The 20,419-nt window shown below is 40.6% G+C and overlaps 1 protein-coding gene across 2 annotated transcripts in view; it reads right to left on the bottom strand.

Moving 5' to 3' along the window:
- RNF130 (ring finger protein 130) overlaps positions 1-20,419 on the bottom strand; it is an 87,380-nt gene that overhangs the window by 45,595 nt on the left and 21,366 nt on the right. For both annotated transcript variants that reach the window (XM_074350116.1, XM_074350115.1), the window contains exon 2: positions 14,656-14,850. In XM_074350116.1, the coding sequence (XP_074206217.1) occupies positions 14,656-14,850 (195 nt within the window). The remainder of the gene's footprint in view (positions 1-14,655; positions 14,851-20,419) is intronic.

Here is a 20,419-nt window from a genome sequence, read left to right as displayed (position 1 = left end):
ATGAAAAAGAGAAAAACTTATTTGTAGTACAAAATTTGGTACTTTTTGCATTAATCTTACAAACATTCATGGAGCACCTACTGTGTGCAGAGCTTGTGCAAGGAATAGAAAGGGGTACAAAGTATACAGTTTCACAGTATCGTTGACTTCGGACACAAATCTGGTAAGAGAGCTGTAACAGCAAAGTGCCAAGCTGTGGCGTCTTTAATCACCAATAGTTGAAACTGACTTTGGTCCTATGTGTAGACCAGACTGGAGGAAGGTTCCTTTCCAGTTTACCCCAGAACGCTTCTGGAAATTAAACCCCTCCTGAGACATGCCCAAGCCTCACGTTCCGGACTGGTCACGCCTGAGTCTAACAGCTGTCCAGAGGTTCTGCGACAGCCACTCACCACTTAAATGAATTGTAAGAATGTCTGTAAATTGTTCTCCCCCTGATTCTTCCACTTACATAATTTCCAGAAGCAGTAATACAGCAAAGGCAAGCGACTCTCTCTCTTATGCACAGCATGAAATTTCTAACCCTTTCCCCTTGTACAAAGGGAATAATTTCCCATTTTCTTTTAAGCAAAAAGAGAAGCCTTTCTATGACCCATCCAGCTGTCAGTGATTGCCCTTTCAGAAGGTGCAGCTGCCTGTGGCAACATGCAACTTTTGACAACCGCCTTCTTCAAAGAGCCCATAAGACTCTGGGGGTCAGGAAAGAGGAGAAACATTTTATTTGGGGAAAGAAAAAATTATAATCACTTATTTACATTTGAATAAGGTTTGTACACATAAATGTAAAACACCAAAACAGAACAAAACTGCCAAAACTTGTCCTATCAAAGACTTCTTCAATGAATAAGTATTACTAAATATTTGATTTATATGTTTCATTTATTGTATTTAACTAAAAGGACTGTCCTCATACAATGTGCAATCAAAAGACCACATGCAATTGAAAAGAAATTTAATTATTAAAAGTTTTATGAAAAATCTAACCCAATGGAACATATACCTTTGTATAATCTTATTCAAAACTGTGCCATTTATCGGCAATTTATCAGAATACTGATTAAAAATCCAAAAACAAAGAAAACTGCAAAATTAAAAGGAAGCAACAAAGTTAACATCTATTTATCTTTCAGATATAAGTGTTCTGACCAGTAAGTTAGGAAAAAACCATAAAACAATGCTAAACCATTTTAAATTTCCATTTAGAAACCTCAAGTTTATGCTTTTAAAATGTTGTTCAACAGGCAGTGATCTGCGGTATAAGATACGAGGTATGGCTATAAAGTAACTGAGACGGATCCCACAAACAACACATGACAATCAGTCTCGTTGCTTTATAATCACACCAGGTACAGACAGTTTTAGAAATCAGCTCTGAGGTTCCCTCTCGAAGACTCAAGCTGGAAGAGGAGCTGGGAAAGCTGCACAGGTAGCCACGGGAACCAGTCCACGCAATTCATTCATTCAAACAACACTAAACGAGCGCCATCTAATCTCAAAGGGAAGGCTGTGTGGGAAAGAAGCATTTAATTATTTCAATCATCCCTTCAGTATTTATTGAGCATATGTTATCATAGAGGCTCCTTAACATTCACCTTTCAAAGAGAGTAGAAAATTACCTGCTGCGAAATTAGAAAAGAGATAGGTTTCCGTCCTTAGTTCTTGGGACAAAGTTCCTAAAATCTTTGCAATTTCCTAAGTGACAGCACTGGGAGTACATCTTGTTCTAATATCAGGCCTTTGCCCCTGGTTCCCAACTCAGAGCTCCTAAGTCTCCTGGGATTCCCTGGGTGACAAGAGTGCCTTTTGTTCCAGTGAGCTGAATCTTGGTGGGCTCCTACGTAGCTTCAGGATGGGGTCTGGCATGACTAAGCCATGATGAGAAGCTTGGAACTGTCAGCCCCATCTGCCAGTCCCCTGGGGAGGGGAGATGGCGGAGACTGAGTTAAGGATCGATCGTACCTACATGAAGCCTGCATAAAAATCCCAAAAGTAGGGGGGTGAGAGGGCAGCATGCCAGAGAGCCCCTTCTCACACACTCTGCCCTATGTAGCTCCTCATCTGTATTCTTTTATATCCTTTATAATAAACCAGTAAATGTTAAGTTTCCCCCTCAGTTCTGTGAGCCATTCTAACGAATTTTTGAACCGGAGGAGGAGGTTGTGGGAACCTCAACTTACAGCTCATGCGTCAGAACTACAGGTGACAACCTGTGACTTGCAACCGGCTTCTGAAGTGGTGGGGGAGGGGGAGAGTCTTGCGGGACTGAGCCCTTCGCTTGTGGGATCTGATGTTAACCCCATGAAGACAGTGTCAGAATCAAATTGAATTACAGGACACCCAGCTAGTGTTCTAGCGTTGCTGAGAACTGCGTGGTGTAGGGAAGACCCCACACACATTTAGAGACCAGAAGTGTCAGAGGTGAAGGTTTCTGTGTGAGTAGTTAAAGGAGATGCACACAGGAGGGCTGTTCCCTTACACCCAATCTCGATTACATGAAAACTGCATCTACCCTCAAGGGGCAAAGAAGAATCTTAAAGGGACTAGAGGGAGAAGCCAAACACAGGGGGTCTCGTGACACTAGTACAAAGGAGGAGCCTGGGAAGAGCGACAGGAAAGGAGATGGAGACACTGATGGTCAAACAAAATGGACATTAATCACAGCGTGTCATCAGCATACTAGCAAAGGCACTAAGGTCGTAACCACTTAACCAGACTCTCCCTCCTAGAAGAACGCCCTCCCCACCCCAACTTCAGGAGAGGTTCATGGACTTCCTCATTTTCCCTCCATAAAGCAGACCTGGGTTCTAAGACCCCGACTTAAGGATGCCCCAGACACTTGACTTTTAAAGATTTGTGAAGCTTTGGTCCTGCGTCTGGGGCAGAGGTGGGGGATATTAATGTCAGAGAAAATATAAACTCAGGATAAAATTAGGGTTAGATCAATAAGCGACTGATAAAAGAGTTGAGAACTATTTAGACTGTAATGATGTAAACATTCAAAGAAAGATGACAAATATTTGGAATATCCATCAACACTCTCACGTCCTAAGCTCTTGACAAGCAACCCTAATAAATCATGAATGTGGCCTCAGAATCCCATGCATTTCAACACGCCCAGCTGCCAGGATGAATTTACCAGAGACGAGAATTACATAAAAACCTAGTTGTGATCCCTGCTCTCACTTATTTTCTTGAAAACCTCCCCCACTGTTATTCTTTAATGTGAATCTACGTTTCCCCTGCTTGAGCCTGGACACTCTAATAAACAACTCTGTTCTTTCTTCTTTTGAGAATTTTCAAACCTTCAGAACAGTTTCAATACTACATGAATACTCATGCACCTCTTACTGAGATCTGTCAACTGGTAACACGTTAACTTTTCCGTGTGTATTTCTGAATCAACTGAGAGTAAACTGCAAACATCATGCCATTTCCTTCTTAAATACTTCAGCATTATCTCCTAAGAACAAGGACACGATTCATTTGTAATGCTCAAGAAACTGAACTCTGCTACAACCCTGCTCTGCAACGTACAGCCCACAGTCGACCACCTCTGCCCGGAGAAGTGACTTTCAGAGCTGCTCAGGTGCGCCCAGCGCCCAGCGCCCAGCGCCCAGGCAGGCCTTGCGGGCCCTGTGCTTGGCAGTCTCGTCTTTAGTCCCCTCCGATCTACAGCAGGTCGCTCAGTCACTTCTGTAAGTTCACGACATTGACCTTTCTGAGGAGTTCGGGCCACATGTTTTAAAAATGTCCCTCAATCTGGATTTGTCTGACCGCTTCCTTATGCCCAGGCCTCCAAAGGGAACATTTCTGGCAGGAACGGGACCAGGGGGATGCGGTGCCCCCCACGGCGCTGTGCCAGGAAGCACGCGCCGGGCTTTCACTTCATCGGAGGGGGCGCATTTTATCACTTGGCTCACCTGGCTCCTGCCATTTTCCTCCACTATAAACGGATGCTTCTCTCCTTTTAATTAATACGCAATCTGTGGGGTGATGCTTTCAAAATATCCAGTCCCCCACAAGCCTTCATGCAGTGCTCTCAGAACATGCTAATGCCCATCTGAACCGGTTACCACAGCAGTGTCTGCAAAATGGTGATTTTTCTAATGCTGTAATTTCTTCACCATTTTGTGAAGTGGTTCTGTAATCAGAAGGATTAACATATTTTTCTACTTATCTTTTTTCCCATTAAATAAATAGAAATGATGGGTGGGCAATTTTTCTGTAACCAACAGCCCCCCCACCCCACACCTAGCAATTCTATTTTTTCCCCTCCTTTTTCAGTTTATTAGGTAGAATTATTACAGTTTGACTGCACATACACATTATATTCTATTTTTTTAATTGGGAAAAAAGAATAAATGGAAAAATATAATAATACTGCTATAACCCTGACTATAAAATCAGTTTTCAGGAGACAACAAAATTGACCTCAGAATTAACCTCCTTTGGGCTCTGAAGTCAGAATGTCTAGGTGCAAATTCCAGCAAGACACTTGACCTCTCTGAACTTGTTTTTTCTTTCAAAAAATGGTGTGTTACCTGCAGGCTTCACGGCAGATGCTCAGTAAGTGCTACAGTTTCCCGAGCCAATCCTACTTGTGTTATTACTATTCATAGGAAGTAGAGGAAAGCATTCTCTGGAGGAAGCCAGAAAGCCCCTACCACAGAACTCGGGGACTGTTGCTTCCTCTCTCTCATTCCTCCCATCACCTCAGGGAACACTCAGGCACCTGCTGATCAGTCTAGGCCTCCACGAGGATTCGAGCTGCAGCTCAGTGAGCCCCCCCTGGCTGGGAAGTATCAGGAACCAGGCCCCCATCCTGGAAATGAAGACTCTCAAGACAAGCCCAGCTCAGCCGGGCAGCTGGCACCTTAACTATAAAGGCAGATGCTGGAAAAGAACAAACGCACTGTCTGAGGTACCAGGTCACAAGTGGGGAAAGTGAACTGACGGTGAGCTTTTTCACTTTTGTACTCTAAGCTTACCTGTTTTTTTTTTTTTTTTTTTTTTAGAAAATAGCATCCCTGTGCAAAACCCCACTTAGCACAGGATTTGAGCCTTAACAGATGAGCTCGTTTGCTAAGCTCAAATCAGCTGCCAATGTTTTAAGGAATGTTAAAGCTCTCAGATCATTTGAGGAAATTTCCCATAAGAAAGATTTTGGGGGATGCAGCATTCCCACACTGGCTGCCTGCACATCCGTTATTCCTAAAAAGTTCAATGACCTCTTTCTATGTAAAGCAGAGCACATACTTTAAGTGAAAGGGATTAAGGCGTCTTTAAGTTCTAGAATGGCCGCTGCTGCGGGGACAGGCAGGTGTAAGTCAGAGAGTTTCTGTACCTCCCTCTCGGGCAGGCTGCACAGACTGGCCGAGCCCCGCGTGCCTGCGGGTGAATCTGCTCACTCGTGGTCGGAGGCCTTCACTCTCGCTTCCACTGACTAAATTTAAGTCCTTCTCAGATGCTTCTCTGCAATACGTTCACTTCACACCTAGTACCCATTCTTCTCTCACTGACTCCTTAAAGAATTCAAGGGGGGAAAAAGATACGCTGCGTTCTTTTATGAAATGAATCCAGCAACAGTTCTGACAGACATAGACGACAGGTTGTTACAGGTTTCCTGCTGAGATTTGTCAGTGGTTTTTTCTAAAACACACATTTGTCGTGTCATCTCTCTGTTCAAAGCCTCTGATGTGTCCCTTCTGTCAACTAAAAAAGTTCAAACTCCTTAACTTGACATTCAGGGCATTTTGGGAGCCAGATGGACACAGAGGTACCTGATAGTCACATGATGATAGACACTTTCTTATTGACCAAATGGAACTGTTGATCAAAGAGACGGAAATCCTGGCTCATGGGATCCAAGCAGAATGATAGAGTGAAGCCTGGAGGAAGGTATCAGGAGAAAACATAGGGCCTGAGGAACTGAAGGCTCAACAAAACCAAATGACAGGAGAGGGAGAGAAAGCAAAGAAGCAACAGTCAGAGAACAGGACACTGGAGTTGAGACTCAAGAGATGTAAAAATTACAGGAGATAATGAGGCCCAGAGGGAGCGAGGAGTCCAGGGTCCTCACGAGGCAGAAAGGTCAAAGGCCCTGAGTGAAGAATTTTAGGTTCAGGGTGTTCACTTCCCATATGGATTCCAAAGTTGCTCAGGACGGTGTGCGGGTAGGCAAGCCAGGAGTCCAGGCCCCTGACAGTGACAGCAGGCAGGGGAGTGAAGGAGGCACACAGGGCGTGGAGCACGAGAATGAAGGTGACGTTCTGTCACTGTGGAGGTGCCCTGGTTTGAAAGCAGCAGTACTCACAACCACACCAGCACCACAGTATCCAGTCGATGCCTACTAGGTTCATGACACTGACTAACTTGAAATTGTGCTGATGCCTGAATCTAACCCTCCTGCCACGAGGCTGACACCTGGGAGCTCAGTGTATGAGCCACCAGGCCATTCTAGAGCCACTCGATAATCCCGGACGACGCTGACCTGCAGACTGTCCTCAGGAAGAACAAGGGCTACTGAACCCCTGTCCTTCACTCCTTGGGCAGGAAGCTGGTCAGCCTCACACAAGCAGAGCAGAGGCTCAATGCCCAGCACCCCAATATCAGCTTCTTTTTTTCCTTACACTATCTCCTGCCCATATGCCCTCATCAGATCATCTCTGTGATTTCCACATCATAAAAAAGAGAAGACGGTAGGAGCAAAGACCAGCATGGAAAAGAAAGCCACTTTCTTCCTCCATGTAGGAAGGCAGAAAAGTAGGGAGGCAAAATATTAGGAAGACATCACCAGACACCAGAGAGTCACCTAACTTTTAGTTAAGAGTTCTCAGGGGTCATCTTCAGCATACTATAGGAACCCTCTCTATAAATTACTGACTCTTTTAGGTAGCTGGTTCTATCCACAGGTAGTTTTAAGCATTAAATCGGTCTTTCTTAAAACTAAAATCTTGATTCCTAAATGCCAATTCATGACTCTCCGTTCTCTTCTCTGGAGAAGCACCACTGAATAAATAAACTGTATTTCACTGATTGTGTAAAATGCCATCATTACTGTACGTATCATGAAGGGAAAAAATCCCGTCGATAAACTAAAATGCCACCAAATATAAGAACCACTTCCAGAATCGATGAAAACTCCTCTTCCACACAACAGTCCTTCAGACAGTCAAAGACACCCTCCCTGGGACTCCATTTCAGTCTCTTCTCCATACTAATTATTCCCAGAATCCCAAATAATCCACTTTTTAAAAAGTAACACTAACAAGTTGGAAATAAAATAAAACCTCTTTTCCTCCAGACCACTCAAGAGTAAGTTACTGGCATGATGCCACATCACCCCAAATATTAAGTGTGTATTCTACAAACAAACAAATACTTATAAACAGAGCACAGCCACCGAAATCAGGAAATTAACAGTGATATATGATTACTGTCTAATCTGAGAGGCCATTCACGTTTCCCCAATTTCCCAATAATGTCCTTTAGAGCAGTCCAGATCAGAACCGTGCGTTGCATTTAACAGTCACGTCTCACTAGTCTCCATCAGTCTGGAACAGTCTCTCAGACTTGGCTTGATGCTCGCAGCCTTGACACTTGTGAAGTTTACAGCCCAGTTACTTGCAGAATGCCCCTCCCTCTGGGTTCATCTGGTGTTTCCTCGTGGCTAGGTTCAGGTTGTGCACCTCGGGCAGCAACATCACAGAAGTGACGCTGTGCTCTTCTTGGTGGCTACCACCAGGTGGTACAGTTCTGACACATCCTATTGCTGGTGAAGCTCACTTTGACCATCTGGTAAAAGTGATGGCCCCCAGGCATCTCCACTGATAAGTTACTCTTTTCCCTCTTAGTAATTATTAAGTATTCTGTGCAGAGGTACGCTGAGACTAGATAAATATTCCATCAGTATGAACTCATGGTTCCTCATTTATTTAATGGGCTGAAATACTTACTATCATTATTTATTTTGATGCTCAAATTCCAAATTGTGTTTGATAAAACATTGCTTATAGACTTTCTCCATCCTGTTCTTTTTTTGGATATTATTTTTCAATGTCTTGTTCAATTCTTTCAATAAAGAGTGAATACAATGCTTCCAATATCAGGAGCCGCATGAGACTAACATCTTCCTTCATCTGAACATTATGTTCACAGGGATACAGGCTAAGCCCTCAACACCTTTTAGCAGCCATGGCACACGTTAGCGCATGCTGGGCTTACATGATTGAAGGTCCCCAGGAGTCCTCAACTTGAACTGTTACTTAAACTAGGTCTCCATAAACCCTTGTTACTAATTTTTTTGAACGCATGTGCAGGATGACTTAATGAATACCTTTCTTCTGTTGTTATAAGTTCCAAGATCTACCTAGTTTTGTGTTATTTTCAAGTTAAGAAACTTGTATTTATGTTTTCCTATAGGTTTTTGATAAAAACATTTTAATGGTGGAAAAAGAAAAGTTAAGTACAGAGTTAGGCATTCTAGCAGGGAAGATTTTTTTTTGTAATTAAAGCACCATCAGTTACAATGTGTCAATTTCTGGTGTACAGCACAATGTCCCAGTCATGCATATACATACATATATTCGTTTTCATATTTTTTCATTAAAGGTTATTACAAGATACTGAACATAGGTCTCTGTGCTATAGAGAGGAAACTTCTTAAAAAAATCTGTTTTTATATATAGTGGCCAACATTTGTAAACTGGAAACTCCCATATTTATCCCTTTCCACTCCCTTTCCCCAGTAAACATAAGACTGTTTACTATGTCTGTGAGTGTCTTTCTATTTTGTAGATGAGTTCACAGTGCCCTTTTTTTTATTTTTAGATTCCACATATGAGTGATATCATACGGTATTCTTCTTTCTCTTTTCTTAGCCAGGGAAGATGTAAGCTGAGATGAAAGTAACTTACGTGAGCTTTCACACCAAGCACCAGCACTCCAAAGGCCTTACAATATGTTATTTACGTTCAAGAGAAACTTCTAAGTCTGAGAGCTCAGTGAACTAGGAACAATTAAGAAAACGGATGGTAGGTGGTGGCAGCCAGGTTTCTCACTTTTGGAATGGGAGTTAACAGATAAGCAAAGGGAGAAAACTAGAATAATCCATGCGGTAACGGATTAGAGTCACAGACCTAGTGTGAACTCATGCTTAATACAGACATAGAAATATTTACAGGCATGTGTATATACAGCTATCTGTATACACACATATATTTCCTTGCTCTGCCAACTAAGAAGGCCCAGAGCAACAAAACCTCAATAGTAACAAGTACACCTAATACCCAGAGCTTGGTTTCTCGTATCATTCTCCCAACAGGCTCCTTGGAGAAATGGCTGATCCTAGAGCTAGGATAGGAAATACGTAAGAGACGAGCCTGGAGCACCTCAGAGCACCAGAAAGGAAGGAAGTGCTCAAAAAGCAAAACAAACAAGAAACCAAAAGCCCAACACCCATGGTAATATGTCAAAGGACACAGAAGTCCATTGAAAGAGTTCCCAAAGGCCAAAGCTGGAATAATTTGAGCAAAAAAAAATAAGCAAAGTTGTATCATATTTCAAGACAAAGTATAAAATAAATATCCATGAGTTCGTATTGCTACATATAAATGACTGAACACATTAACAGAGAAGAGACAAATCATCCATGCAGAATAATTCCAAGTCAACGTGTAATACTCCATCCTGAGAAGGGGAAGCCTGACTCCTCACTCCTGAAGTGCGGGCTGTGCACAGAGACCTCCTCCTGCAGAAAGCTGTGTGGAGGAGAGAGGAGGAACTTCACAGTGCAGGAGCCTGACAAGCCGCCAGGTGGCCAAGGTTAACGTCAACAGTGGTCATTCGAGGTGACGGCACACATCTCTGATGTGATGCAATGAGAATGACACTTTACCTGTCTGGTCTTCCTCTCCAAAACCCACATCCTCAGTCTGATCGGGAACACCACATCAAACAAATCCCACTGAAGGACACTACAAAATACCTGAACAGAAGTCCTCAAAACTGTCATAGTCAAGAGGAGCCTAAGGAGATGGAATGACTCACTGTCCTGGACTATCCTGGATGGGATCCTAGCACTGAAGAAAGATGTCAGATAAAGACTAAGGAAATCTGAATAGAGTATGGACTTAATAATACTGCATCAATGTGGGTTCATTAATTCTAACAAACCGACCATACTAATACAGGATGTTAACAACAGGGGAGACTAAGTGTAGGGTCTATGGAACTTTTTGTACTATCTTTGAAATTTTTCTGTAAATGTAAATCTGGTCTAAAAAAAGTTCATTAAAAAAAGACTCACGCTACAAAAGGGAACAACTCATTCCACAAATGGAAATAACTCATCAGAAAAAAAAAGAGTCTAGATAACAAAGAAACAACACTTTTAAAGTGCTGAAACCCAGAATTCCATATCAATGTCCTTGAAAAATGATGGCAAAAAAAAGACACTTTCAGATAAGTGAATGATGAGAGAATTCATCACCAGCAGATCTGCACTGCAAGAAATGATAAAAAAAAAAAAAAGATCTGAATTGAAAGGGAAATGACACCAGATGGAACTTGGAACTATAGAAAGAAATAAAGAACACCAGAAATGCTGATCTGTGGGTAAATGCAAAAGCCTATCACCTTTTCCTTCATCGGTTTTGCTGTTCCCATTACCTTCGCCAACAAAGGGTCTCTTCTCATGCCTCTTATAAAGGATCCATGGACTTCGAGTCTGACAGTGGGTCTTAATAGGGGCAGAAAAGCCCTCCTAGGCAGTCTGCCTACAAACTCTGGGGAAGGATTTCACAGTGCTGCAAACATGGAGGGAGCCCCTGGCATTTAGCAGGCATGGGCCTGGGGGCTAAGTATTCCGTAACACAGAAGACAGTCCTGCAGAGCAAAGAATGACCCTGCCCCAATGTCCCTCACACCCTCCCCCTTGAAAACCCTCAACTCAAGAACCTCAGGAGGCCTCATGGAGCCTCCCCGGGCCTCTCACACGCACAGCCAGGCTGTATCATCTCCCTCAGCAGCTGTGCTCCTGGGACGAGCTCTGAGCTTGCAACTGTGAATCCAGGTCATCAAAGTAAGAACAGCTATCAAGTAAAGAATGTCTTCCGTCCTGTAACCGACGGAACTGAGTTCTAAGCCAGTATTCTAAACCCATGCAGACCCTTTACATGACTTTAGCGTCCTCCTCTTCTGCTGCTGGAGAGAAGGGATAAGCACAAGCAAGACAGAAAGGCAAATCGATTGCTGAGTCCAAGCAACCTGCTCAGGGCACTGAGCCTGCAACGGCTGAGTGAGACAGCAAGGCTGGGAGGCGGCCTGCCCCAAGTGTCCGGCACAGGGAGGGCTCCCCACTTCCACTTAGGGTTCAGAGAAGGAAAGAAAACATTTAAGCATACGGAAAAGTTTTAAATCAGAATCATCAGCAGTCATTTTTTTTTAAAAGCTATTATTTAAGAAAAGCTACTGCTTACTTGTTTCAGTTTTAGCCTTTTCTTGATAATCATGAATTTCTGAAAAAGTGTATGGATCATATGGAAGATACAGAAGAGAGATTTACAAACTCAGGCAAAAAGATACATACAATTAAAACTCTATTTCCTGCCACGGCAGTACATTTAAACTGCAGGCTCAATCTTTGCCGAGGTGATTAAATCCATATTTAATCAGAACCTAAAAACTTTAAACAGTTATAACAATAGTATGACTATTATATTATTCATTTTCCTGATGGGCTTTTGGAATGAAATAACAGATTTGCATTAAGTGGCCCAAAGTACGGACATTTAAAGATATTTTGCAATGTGATGCATCTTTGTTTTCATAGTGGGACTTTTTAATATTCACAAAGTGAATATTCTGTATTTTACAGAAGTGTGATATTTTTCTTTTGATTGTTAGATAATAAATACAGAGCTATATGTTTTTTAAAAAAGAGAATACAGTGGAAAAACGGTGAAGTTATTTAACTAATTCTATTCAACCAGCTAAAGGAATAGTAAGAAACATTTGACACTGCTAACTGACATAAAGATAGAAAAGCAACATTATTATTTGGTTACATGTTTATCTAAATTACCTCATTGTCCTATTAAGAATGAAAAGGATGTCCACAGACATACAAATAAAACTATAGAAGAGATCTCCAACTTGACAATGATCTGACACAATTTATGACTGTTAAACAGTAAAGTCTTTATCAATTTTTAAAAACCAGAAAAATAAATCCTTAACTTTCAGACAAATGTGCATTATTTTAAACTATGCAAGAGCCCATAACTTCCCCTTTATACTACCACATATCCGCTGACTACATTACAAAGAATGTATTCTGCTAACTAGAGGTAACAAATAAAACCACAAATTGAGCGGTCTTTCCTGTCAATGATGTCACGGACATTGCGCCGGGAAAACATGTCCTTCAGTCACCAGATGAAGGGCATTCATTAGAACAAACAGGAGCAGGCTCCTGAAGCCTCGTTGACAAAGCAAGAAAATAAAATACCTACAACTAACAATGTGGAATTTAAAAATTAGTTATAAAATATATCCTTATATGCAAAGAAAGCTTAACAAAGCTAAGTGTCTGCACAAAATCATTTCCATGCAGCACATACTTATTTTGTTCAAGGTATTCTGCTCTATGACTACCGCAGAGGATAGAAAGATGAGGCAAAAATTTTAACTTCCAGAAATGTGCAGTCTTCTCTCTGCTGCCAGTTAAGCATGCAAACAATGACAACATAAAAGCAAAAGGGACAGCACTGTCAAAGAGGTACAAAAAGGCACTGTGAAGACTGCAGGGGCCTTGAGTTCATTTTCCCTCATGTTTTCAGTAGGAAGAAATCAGTAAGGAATGATTAGGTCCAAAATTTCAAAAAGTTTTTTCTCCCCTCTAACACAACTGAGGAGAGCAGACTGGCACCCGCTCTGAGACCTAAGCAGCAAACCACTGTCTAGAATCCAGTGTTTCACATCGAGGTTCTGCAAAATCAGACTGCCCCTTGATTTCCTTCTGGTTTCCCTGAAGAAATAAAAAGTAATCTCTGGATACTGAAAATCTTTCTATTTTATTCTTTGTGCTTTTCTTTAGTTTCGGTCTGTCTACAATGAGCATGTGTTACTTCTGCAATTTGGGAAACATATTTGAGTTCTAAAAGGCTTAATTTGAAGGGAAGAAAAAAAAAGTCACAGATCAATAAAATATAAATCTGTCTATTATTCTATCAAAATACAAGGGTATCAATAACCCTCAATTAGGGTGAGCAGATCTTTGCAAGATAACTGTCTAAGATTGATTATTGAAATATTAACTATATGATTACAAAGTTAATTCATTAAAGATAAATTTCATTAATCTTAAAATTTTTATGAATGCAGAATTAAACTTTATCCAGGTTTCAACTTAAGAAACAGACTGTTGAACTGAAAGAGTATCAAAAACCCTGCATCTAAGCCTCTCTCCTCCTGGCCCCTACCTGCTGCAGTCTCCCAATCTGCCAAGGTGGGAGAGCATCCACCCCATACACAGTCATGGTGAGGACTGTCTAAGAAAATACATAAACAAGGGGCCCCTGCACATCACATGTCACCAGGGAAACACAAGTTAAAACAACCTATTACAATGGCCACAATACAAAAGCTGACATCACCAAATGCTGGTGAGGATGTGGAGCAACAGGAACTCTCGCTCACTGCTGGTGGGAGTGCAGAATGGTACAGCCACTCTGGAAGACAGTTTGACAGTTTCTTACAAAATTAAACATCCTCTTACCATACAACTCGGCAAACGTGCTCCTTGGTATTTACCCAAAAGAGTCAAAAATGTATGTCCACACAAAACCTGCACATGGATGTTTACAGCAGCTTTATTCATAACTGCCAAAACCTGGAAGCAAGCAAGGTGTCCTTAAGTAGACGATGGGATAAATAAACTGGTACATCCAGACAAACAGCACTCAAAAGAAATGAGCCATCAGTCATGGAAAAGACAGGGAGGAAACCTAAATGTATACTAAGTGAAAAAAGCCAGCCTGAAAAAGGCCCAGGTTCTGCTGGGAACCTAAAATTGGTCTTAAAAAAAGTCTATTAAAAACCAAAAATGCTCACAGCACAGAGCCTGCCGTATATACAATAAGTGCTCAATAAACTCTAACTATTGTTATTAAAAGTTATATTGGAAATATCCTAAATGCTTCCAAAAGAAATGAAGAAATATTACTACTCTTATAATAATAATTACTAAGTCAGTTTCAACATCTACCCTGACAAGATGAAAAGCACCCCTCTCAAGCAGGCAGTCCCTAAGAACCCACGACACACCTTGGATGAGTGACTCTAAATCTATATTATTTTTCAAAGTTATCAAGTGAAATACAGAAATGTAAAATGAGTAAGGATTCAATCACAGCCAGTTAATTAGTTCAAGTTTTACAGGCTCTTATGGTCATTACTCAAAAAAAAAAAAAAAGATAAAAAAGCACAACGAAAGGGAAAAATATATGAGACTCAACAAACAGTAATACCAAAAACAAATACAATCATAGAATAATGTTGGAAATGATACGGTTTCAGCAGAGGTAGAATGCCTACCTATAAAGCAATGATTTCTAGGAGGAGAAACAAAATGTAGCATCTCCTTTTCCGGTTTACCTGGATGAGTCATGGTGACTGGCTCCTCTTTGGATTTATTATTGTAGATGACTACAGCCACCGCATTGTGGAAAGCAGCCCGCGATATTTTCTCTTTAAACGTGCAGTTTCCCCTCTGCAGCAAGGCAATCCACTGTTTGATGTTGGGAGGGACAAAGAACCGTGTTTGAGGATCACAGCCCAGATGATCAGCAACTAAACAGATGAAAAGGGGGGTAAAAAACACAGACATTAGTTTTTTCTCAAGTAAAGATAAAAAAATCAATCAAGCCTTCATCAAAGCGCTCTACTGCTCTCTGCATACTACACAGCTCTCAAGCACTTCCCGCTGCTCACTGCCAGCAGAGCGATAAAATACATCCACAGAGGACAGTGCAGTGACTCTGAATCCATATCTGCACAAGGAGAGAGATGCTCCATTAAAATGTTACCTGCAATGCAAACTGGAAGAGTGAAAAACTGTCTGACTTTATAGATTTACAAAAATATCAAAGAGTGATAAAATCCAGTGTAGGCTGGTGGAGACGAGGAAGAGAAGGCAAGCATGGAGAACTGCCCAGAAACCCAAGTGACTGACGTTCCCTGACTTCTGCTCACTCATTTGCACTTACTCATCTCTTGATCCCCACCTCCCACCATTACCACAAGGAGACTGATTCTGCTTGGGGTAAACAAGGAAGGCAAACTCATCTTCGGTTCAGTTGTCAAGCGGTATTGTTGAAATTCAGATATGATTGAACAAACTTCTAAGAGTCTAAGGAAATTAGAGAAGTTCAGATCGCTGTCTGGAAGCTTAAATTAGCCAGAATAACATGAACCTAGAATCAACAGATTACTCCTCTAATTTATATTTACTGACACATATTACTCTACAATTCTACTTTAGGATACATATTTAACTATATCCACTTGTCTAACCAGACACACAAAGACACCAAAACTATCCCTTGGGACAACAAATTCCATGGTCACCATCCTATATTTGGAGGGACAGTTTGTTTCAAGTACACTTAAATTTGTCAGGGCAAGCGCCTCGATTTTTGATTCTGCAAATTTGGTAACCGTAGCTCCGGCACTCAGCAAGTCTTAGGAAGCTGCCCCTGGCTGCTCTTTCCACTCCCCATCCTCACAATTGTAACAGGTTAAAATGAAAAGGGAAGGGCGGTTCAGAAGGGGGACGAAAGTCAAAATGTTAGTCTGAAGACTGTGAGTACGTGGTGCCAGAGGACGGTGGGCCCGAGCCTCCTGGAGCCCGTCACTGCCAGTACTTCCAGGGCTGAGCCGGAGGGAGGAAGAGGAACACTCCACAAAAGGGTGTTACTAGATGTAAATAAACAACGAAAATATTAAATAAATACTAATCAATAATAAAGTATATGAAAAGATAACACCAGTGGGGCAATGGTTGCCTTTTACACCCCTGGAAGCACACTGCTTGGCAAAAGAAATGAAACATTTAGACTACTTAAACTATAAAACACAGAGGTGCCCCTAACTTCAGAGAAATGTTACATCTATCGTTTCCACTTCAATAATACCTTTCCCCCAATTCTCTTACTATCGTGGTGACGGATGGATGGCAATGAAAGTGTACTTGCTACCAGAGGTCTGCTAATACATAGCAAGTGGGGGATAAACGATTTCACAATTTGTCATGATTGTTGGCAACTCTGACTCATTCTTTTCCTTAAACAGTTTCTGCACTCTGAAACTTTAGTCCTTTCTCAGTCGAATTAAACAGAGAAAAAAAGCCTATGTCATGATTTTAGTAGTCAACTATTGACAGACACGGCATAACGAAACTTTGAAATCCTGAAACAGACTGTTTACTTTCAATAGTATCTGTTTCACAGATAATTATGCTGTTTGAAAACATAAGCATTTAGGCAATGTGATATGATAACCTCACTGCCTTGGGAAAACTTTCAAGAATATATAAAGAGATCTGTACACTTGTCTTCTGTGAAACACTCACTCATTTTCCTGTGACTTATCCTGTCCCCCCATGATTCCCTACACGTTCATGGTATATAGTAAAGAGAAGACAACACAGTTAACGGAATCAGCAAGACCTGGAATTCAAATTCTAGACCATCCGAGCAACTGTCATTTTTCTGATCTTCAATTTTTTTGACTAATTTATAAAGACTGAAATACAGTTCTTACCTAACCAGGGCTATAAACGTTAAAAAGTCTACAATATTCCTCTACCCTTGGAGAGCATGAAAAATGAACTCTCCTGCCCTTAGTTTTTGCAGTGTCGTCCCACCTTGTCCGAGTGATCCAGTTTGGTGCCATGGGGACTTCTGCAGGCATGTGTGTGACATCTACCCGCAGCCCAGCAGCACACCCCCGCCCCACACCCCTGGCTCCTGACAGCTACCACTCCCAAGGTTCATTCTCCCTCTGCTGCTGTGACAGTATCCCTGTCCACTTAGACGAACAACAGTTCGCTAACACACAATGTCTGAGACTGAAAAGACACATCACGGGGTGCAACCACAAAGCAAAATCAAACACACTGAAAGCTGACTTTAAAATTCTCCTAAAGGAATCCCCACCCACTAAGAACAGATTCTGAGAGCAACTGCATCATCAAAGCAAATTCCAACAACAGACTGCATGAGCAAAAGAATGTTCCTGTTCCCCTCAACTGACCCAAATCATCGTTCACAGGTCTCTGAAACATGTGTATCAGTAAGAACATTATACGCAATAAAAGAAATTCAAGCTCCTGCTCAAGGAGGTAGTTTTCATTTTTCAGAAAAAGAAAATAAGGGGTTTTCATAACCAATACCATGATATGCTATTTTATTTATCTATTCTTTCCCATAATTAAGAAAAACTTGAACAATGAAAATAATGTTAACAGCTCTAAAACAACTTTCCAAGAGGACTGATAACTGTGATTAAGTGGTACTACTTCAAAATTTAATACCAGTTGCTTATACTTGAAGCAATTTATTCAGTGAAGACAGTAGTATGGCATAAAAGATCTGTGTAATTATGAACCACTAAAATTTTTTTCATTAAAAACCACAATGAAAATGTGAAATTATAGGTGATATAAAATATTAAAGTATTTTACAATTTTATTTGTCAATTATACCTCAGTAATTCTGAAAACATTGTATATTACAGAAAAACTTAACTTCAATTTCTTTCTATATGGCCTTTCTTGATGAGTCCAGAAATAGTAATGGGACTTTTATTTACTCCTTGACAAGAACCAAATAATTCTGTACAGGAACAATTATGGAATCCTCATCTGAATGAATATTAACCTCCATGCCCAGCAACATACTGAATACCAGAGAAATACAATGGAACCAAAAACCTTGGTCTTGAATCTTCAAGAACCTCTACATGTATCAATGGGGCATGCCTAGCACAGAAATTAAATAGCAACAAGGTAGTTTCAAGTGCCAACATGAAGAGTGCTTAGAATTTACAAAAGGAAGGGGAAGGGTATATATATAGCTCAAGTGGTAAAAGCACATGCTTAGTATGCACAAGGTCCTGGGTTCAATCCCCAGTTACCTCCTCTAAAAGTAAATAAATAAGCCTAATTACCACTCCTCCCCCCCAAAAAAACTTAAAAATATAAATTAAAAAGAGGATACTATAGTTTAAGAGAAATTTAGGAAAGGAAAAGAGCAACATAATGGTAAAGATTTAGTGGAAGTTGGCAGTTAAAGCCCTTGAAAACTGCTCAGGCAGAAAGGAGGGGGTGCAGAAGTGACTAGCATAAGAAAACAGAACAAAGATAAAGCACTTCTCTCAAATTCTTGTGAAAATCAAATAAAATGATACATGATTGAAACTAAAACACTATACAAATTCAAAATAACCAAGCTCTTAAAAGAAGATCCCATCTGTAATGGGAAAAGAGGAAGAATACTCTGGCACAAAGGAAAGGCAAATGTTTAAAGGGTTCTGTAAGTAAATGAGTAAATAAAACCTCCCTTCCTCACCCCAAAGCAGCCTGAAGCGCTCCATTTTGTTATTTTTTATTAAAAAAAATTTTTTAATTGAAGTAGTCAGTTTACAATGTTAATTTCTGGTGTACGGCATAATGCTTCAGTCATACATATATTTCTTTTCATATTCTTTTCCATTATAGGTGACTACAAGATATTCAACACAGTTTCTTGTGCTATACAGTAGAAACTTGTCATTTACCTATTTCATATATATACTAAGTATCTGCAAATCTCGAACTCCCAATTTATCCCTTCCCACCCTACCTTGGTAACCATAAGTTTGTTTTCTATGTCTGTTGAGTCTCTATTTTGTAAACAGGTTTATTTGTGTCCTTTTTTTGGTTAAGATTCCACATACAAGTGGTATCATATGGTATTTTTCTTTCTCCTGGTTTACTTCACTTAGAATGATGATCTCCAGGCCCATCCATGTTGCAGCAAATGGCATTATTTTAACATTTTTAATGGCTGAGTAGTATTCCATTGTATAAACACACCATAACTTCTTTATCCAGTCAGTTGACGGACATTAGGCTGTTTCCATGACTTGGCTATTGTAAACAGTGTGAAGCTCTCTGATTCATTTCACTTAATAAGACCCCATTTCTTAAAAATGCCAACACCCCATCTAGTAAGCAGTGATCCCCATATGTTGTGGTGTGGGTAATGTTTCCTTCCATGCCCTCAGCCACATGGGGCTGGGGCACTGACAGAAGGTCAGTGGCTTCTCTAGGCACACAGTGTAGTTGCCCTAGTGTGACTCTTGTTCCCAGAGGCTGTGTATCTCGCTTCCTCCACTTGAAATGCCAATCCTACCACTCCTTTGTTGACTACCTCCTAAGCCTCAGAGTTATGCCAAACTATCTTTTCTGGAACGCCTTCCCGGTCTCCTAAGGCTGAGTTGGGTGCTTTACTTGTGTTTCCATGGTACCTTGAGATTACATCTATTTTAGCATTTATCATACTATATTTGTAACTGGTTGTTTGCTCTGAGTCTCTGCTAGGGCGTGAGACCTAGCATGTCCTCCAACATCTCTGACATACAGTAGGTGCTTAATTTACCTGCTGAAGGGAGTAAGAGAGTGACATAGTGGGAGATTAAGCAAGAATTGATATACAGAAAAGGCTTGTGCCAGGGACCTCTGTTTCCTGTGGTAATGTTCTGACACGTAATGTTCTGTCAGCTGTTTCTTACAAAAGAAGTAAAAATAAAAATGGGCCTAACTAGTTACCCTAAATTTAGATGTTTCCATTGTCAAGTACATTCTGATACTTGCTTTCCTATTTTCACATTAAATTGTAATCTCTTTCATCTTTAGATTTCTTGCTTCCACCTTGTCTTTATTTTCTGTTCATTACATTTTAATTTAATGATTCAAAGAAAAAAATACAATTCTTTATTTTTGTTTCCAACTTCTTAATTTTATATGTTCAGCCACTGGACTTAAGTGTCCAGCTTTCATCCCTTCATCTAGTTCCATGGATAAACTTGATTCTCTTACTATTTCTACATTTTCACTTAAATCTAAACATCTGATTTCTTTTTATTACTTTACCATCATCAGTTATTTCATCTTGTTGAAAATGTTTACTCTTCCTCTTAATTTTCTGTTAACCTATTTGTAAATTTCAATTTCCCTCTTAACTTTGTTCCATTTTTTAATCCCTCTCCCCACCCCAGATATTTGTTACATTTTTTAATGGCAGGATTTATTATCATTATCACCTGCAAAAATGATCTAGACTGTCCTGATTTCTCAGGACCTGTTTTCATGATCATT

The sequence above is a fragment of the Camelus bactrianus genome, chromosome 22, assembly GCF_048773025.1.
Source record: "Camelus bactrianus isolate YW-2024 breed Bactrian camel chromosome 22, ASM4877302v1, whole genome shotgun sequence".
Taxonomy (NCBI): Eukaryota; Metazoa; Chordata; class Mammalia; order Artiodactyla; family Camelidae; genus Camelus; species Camelus bactrianus.
This window is presented reverse-complemented; position numbering and strand designations above follow the sequence as displayed.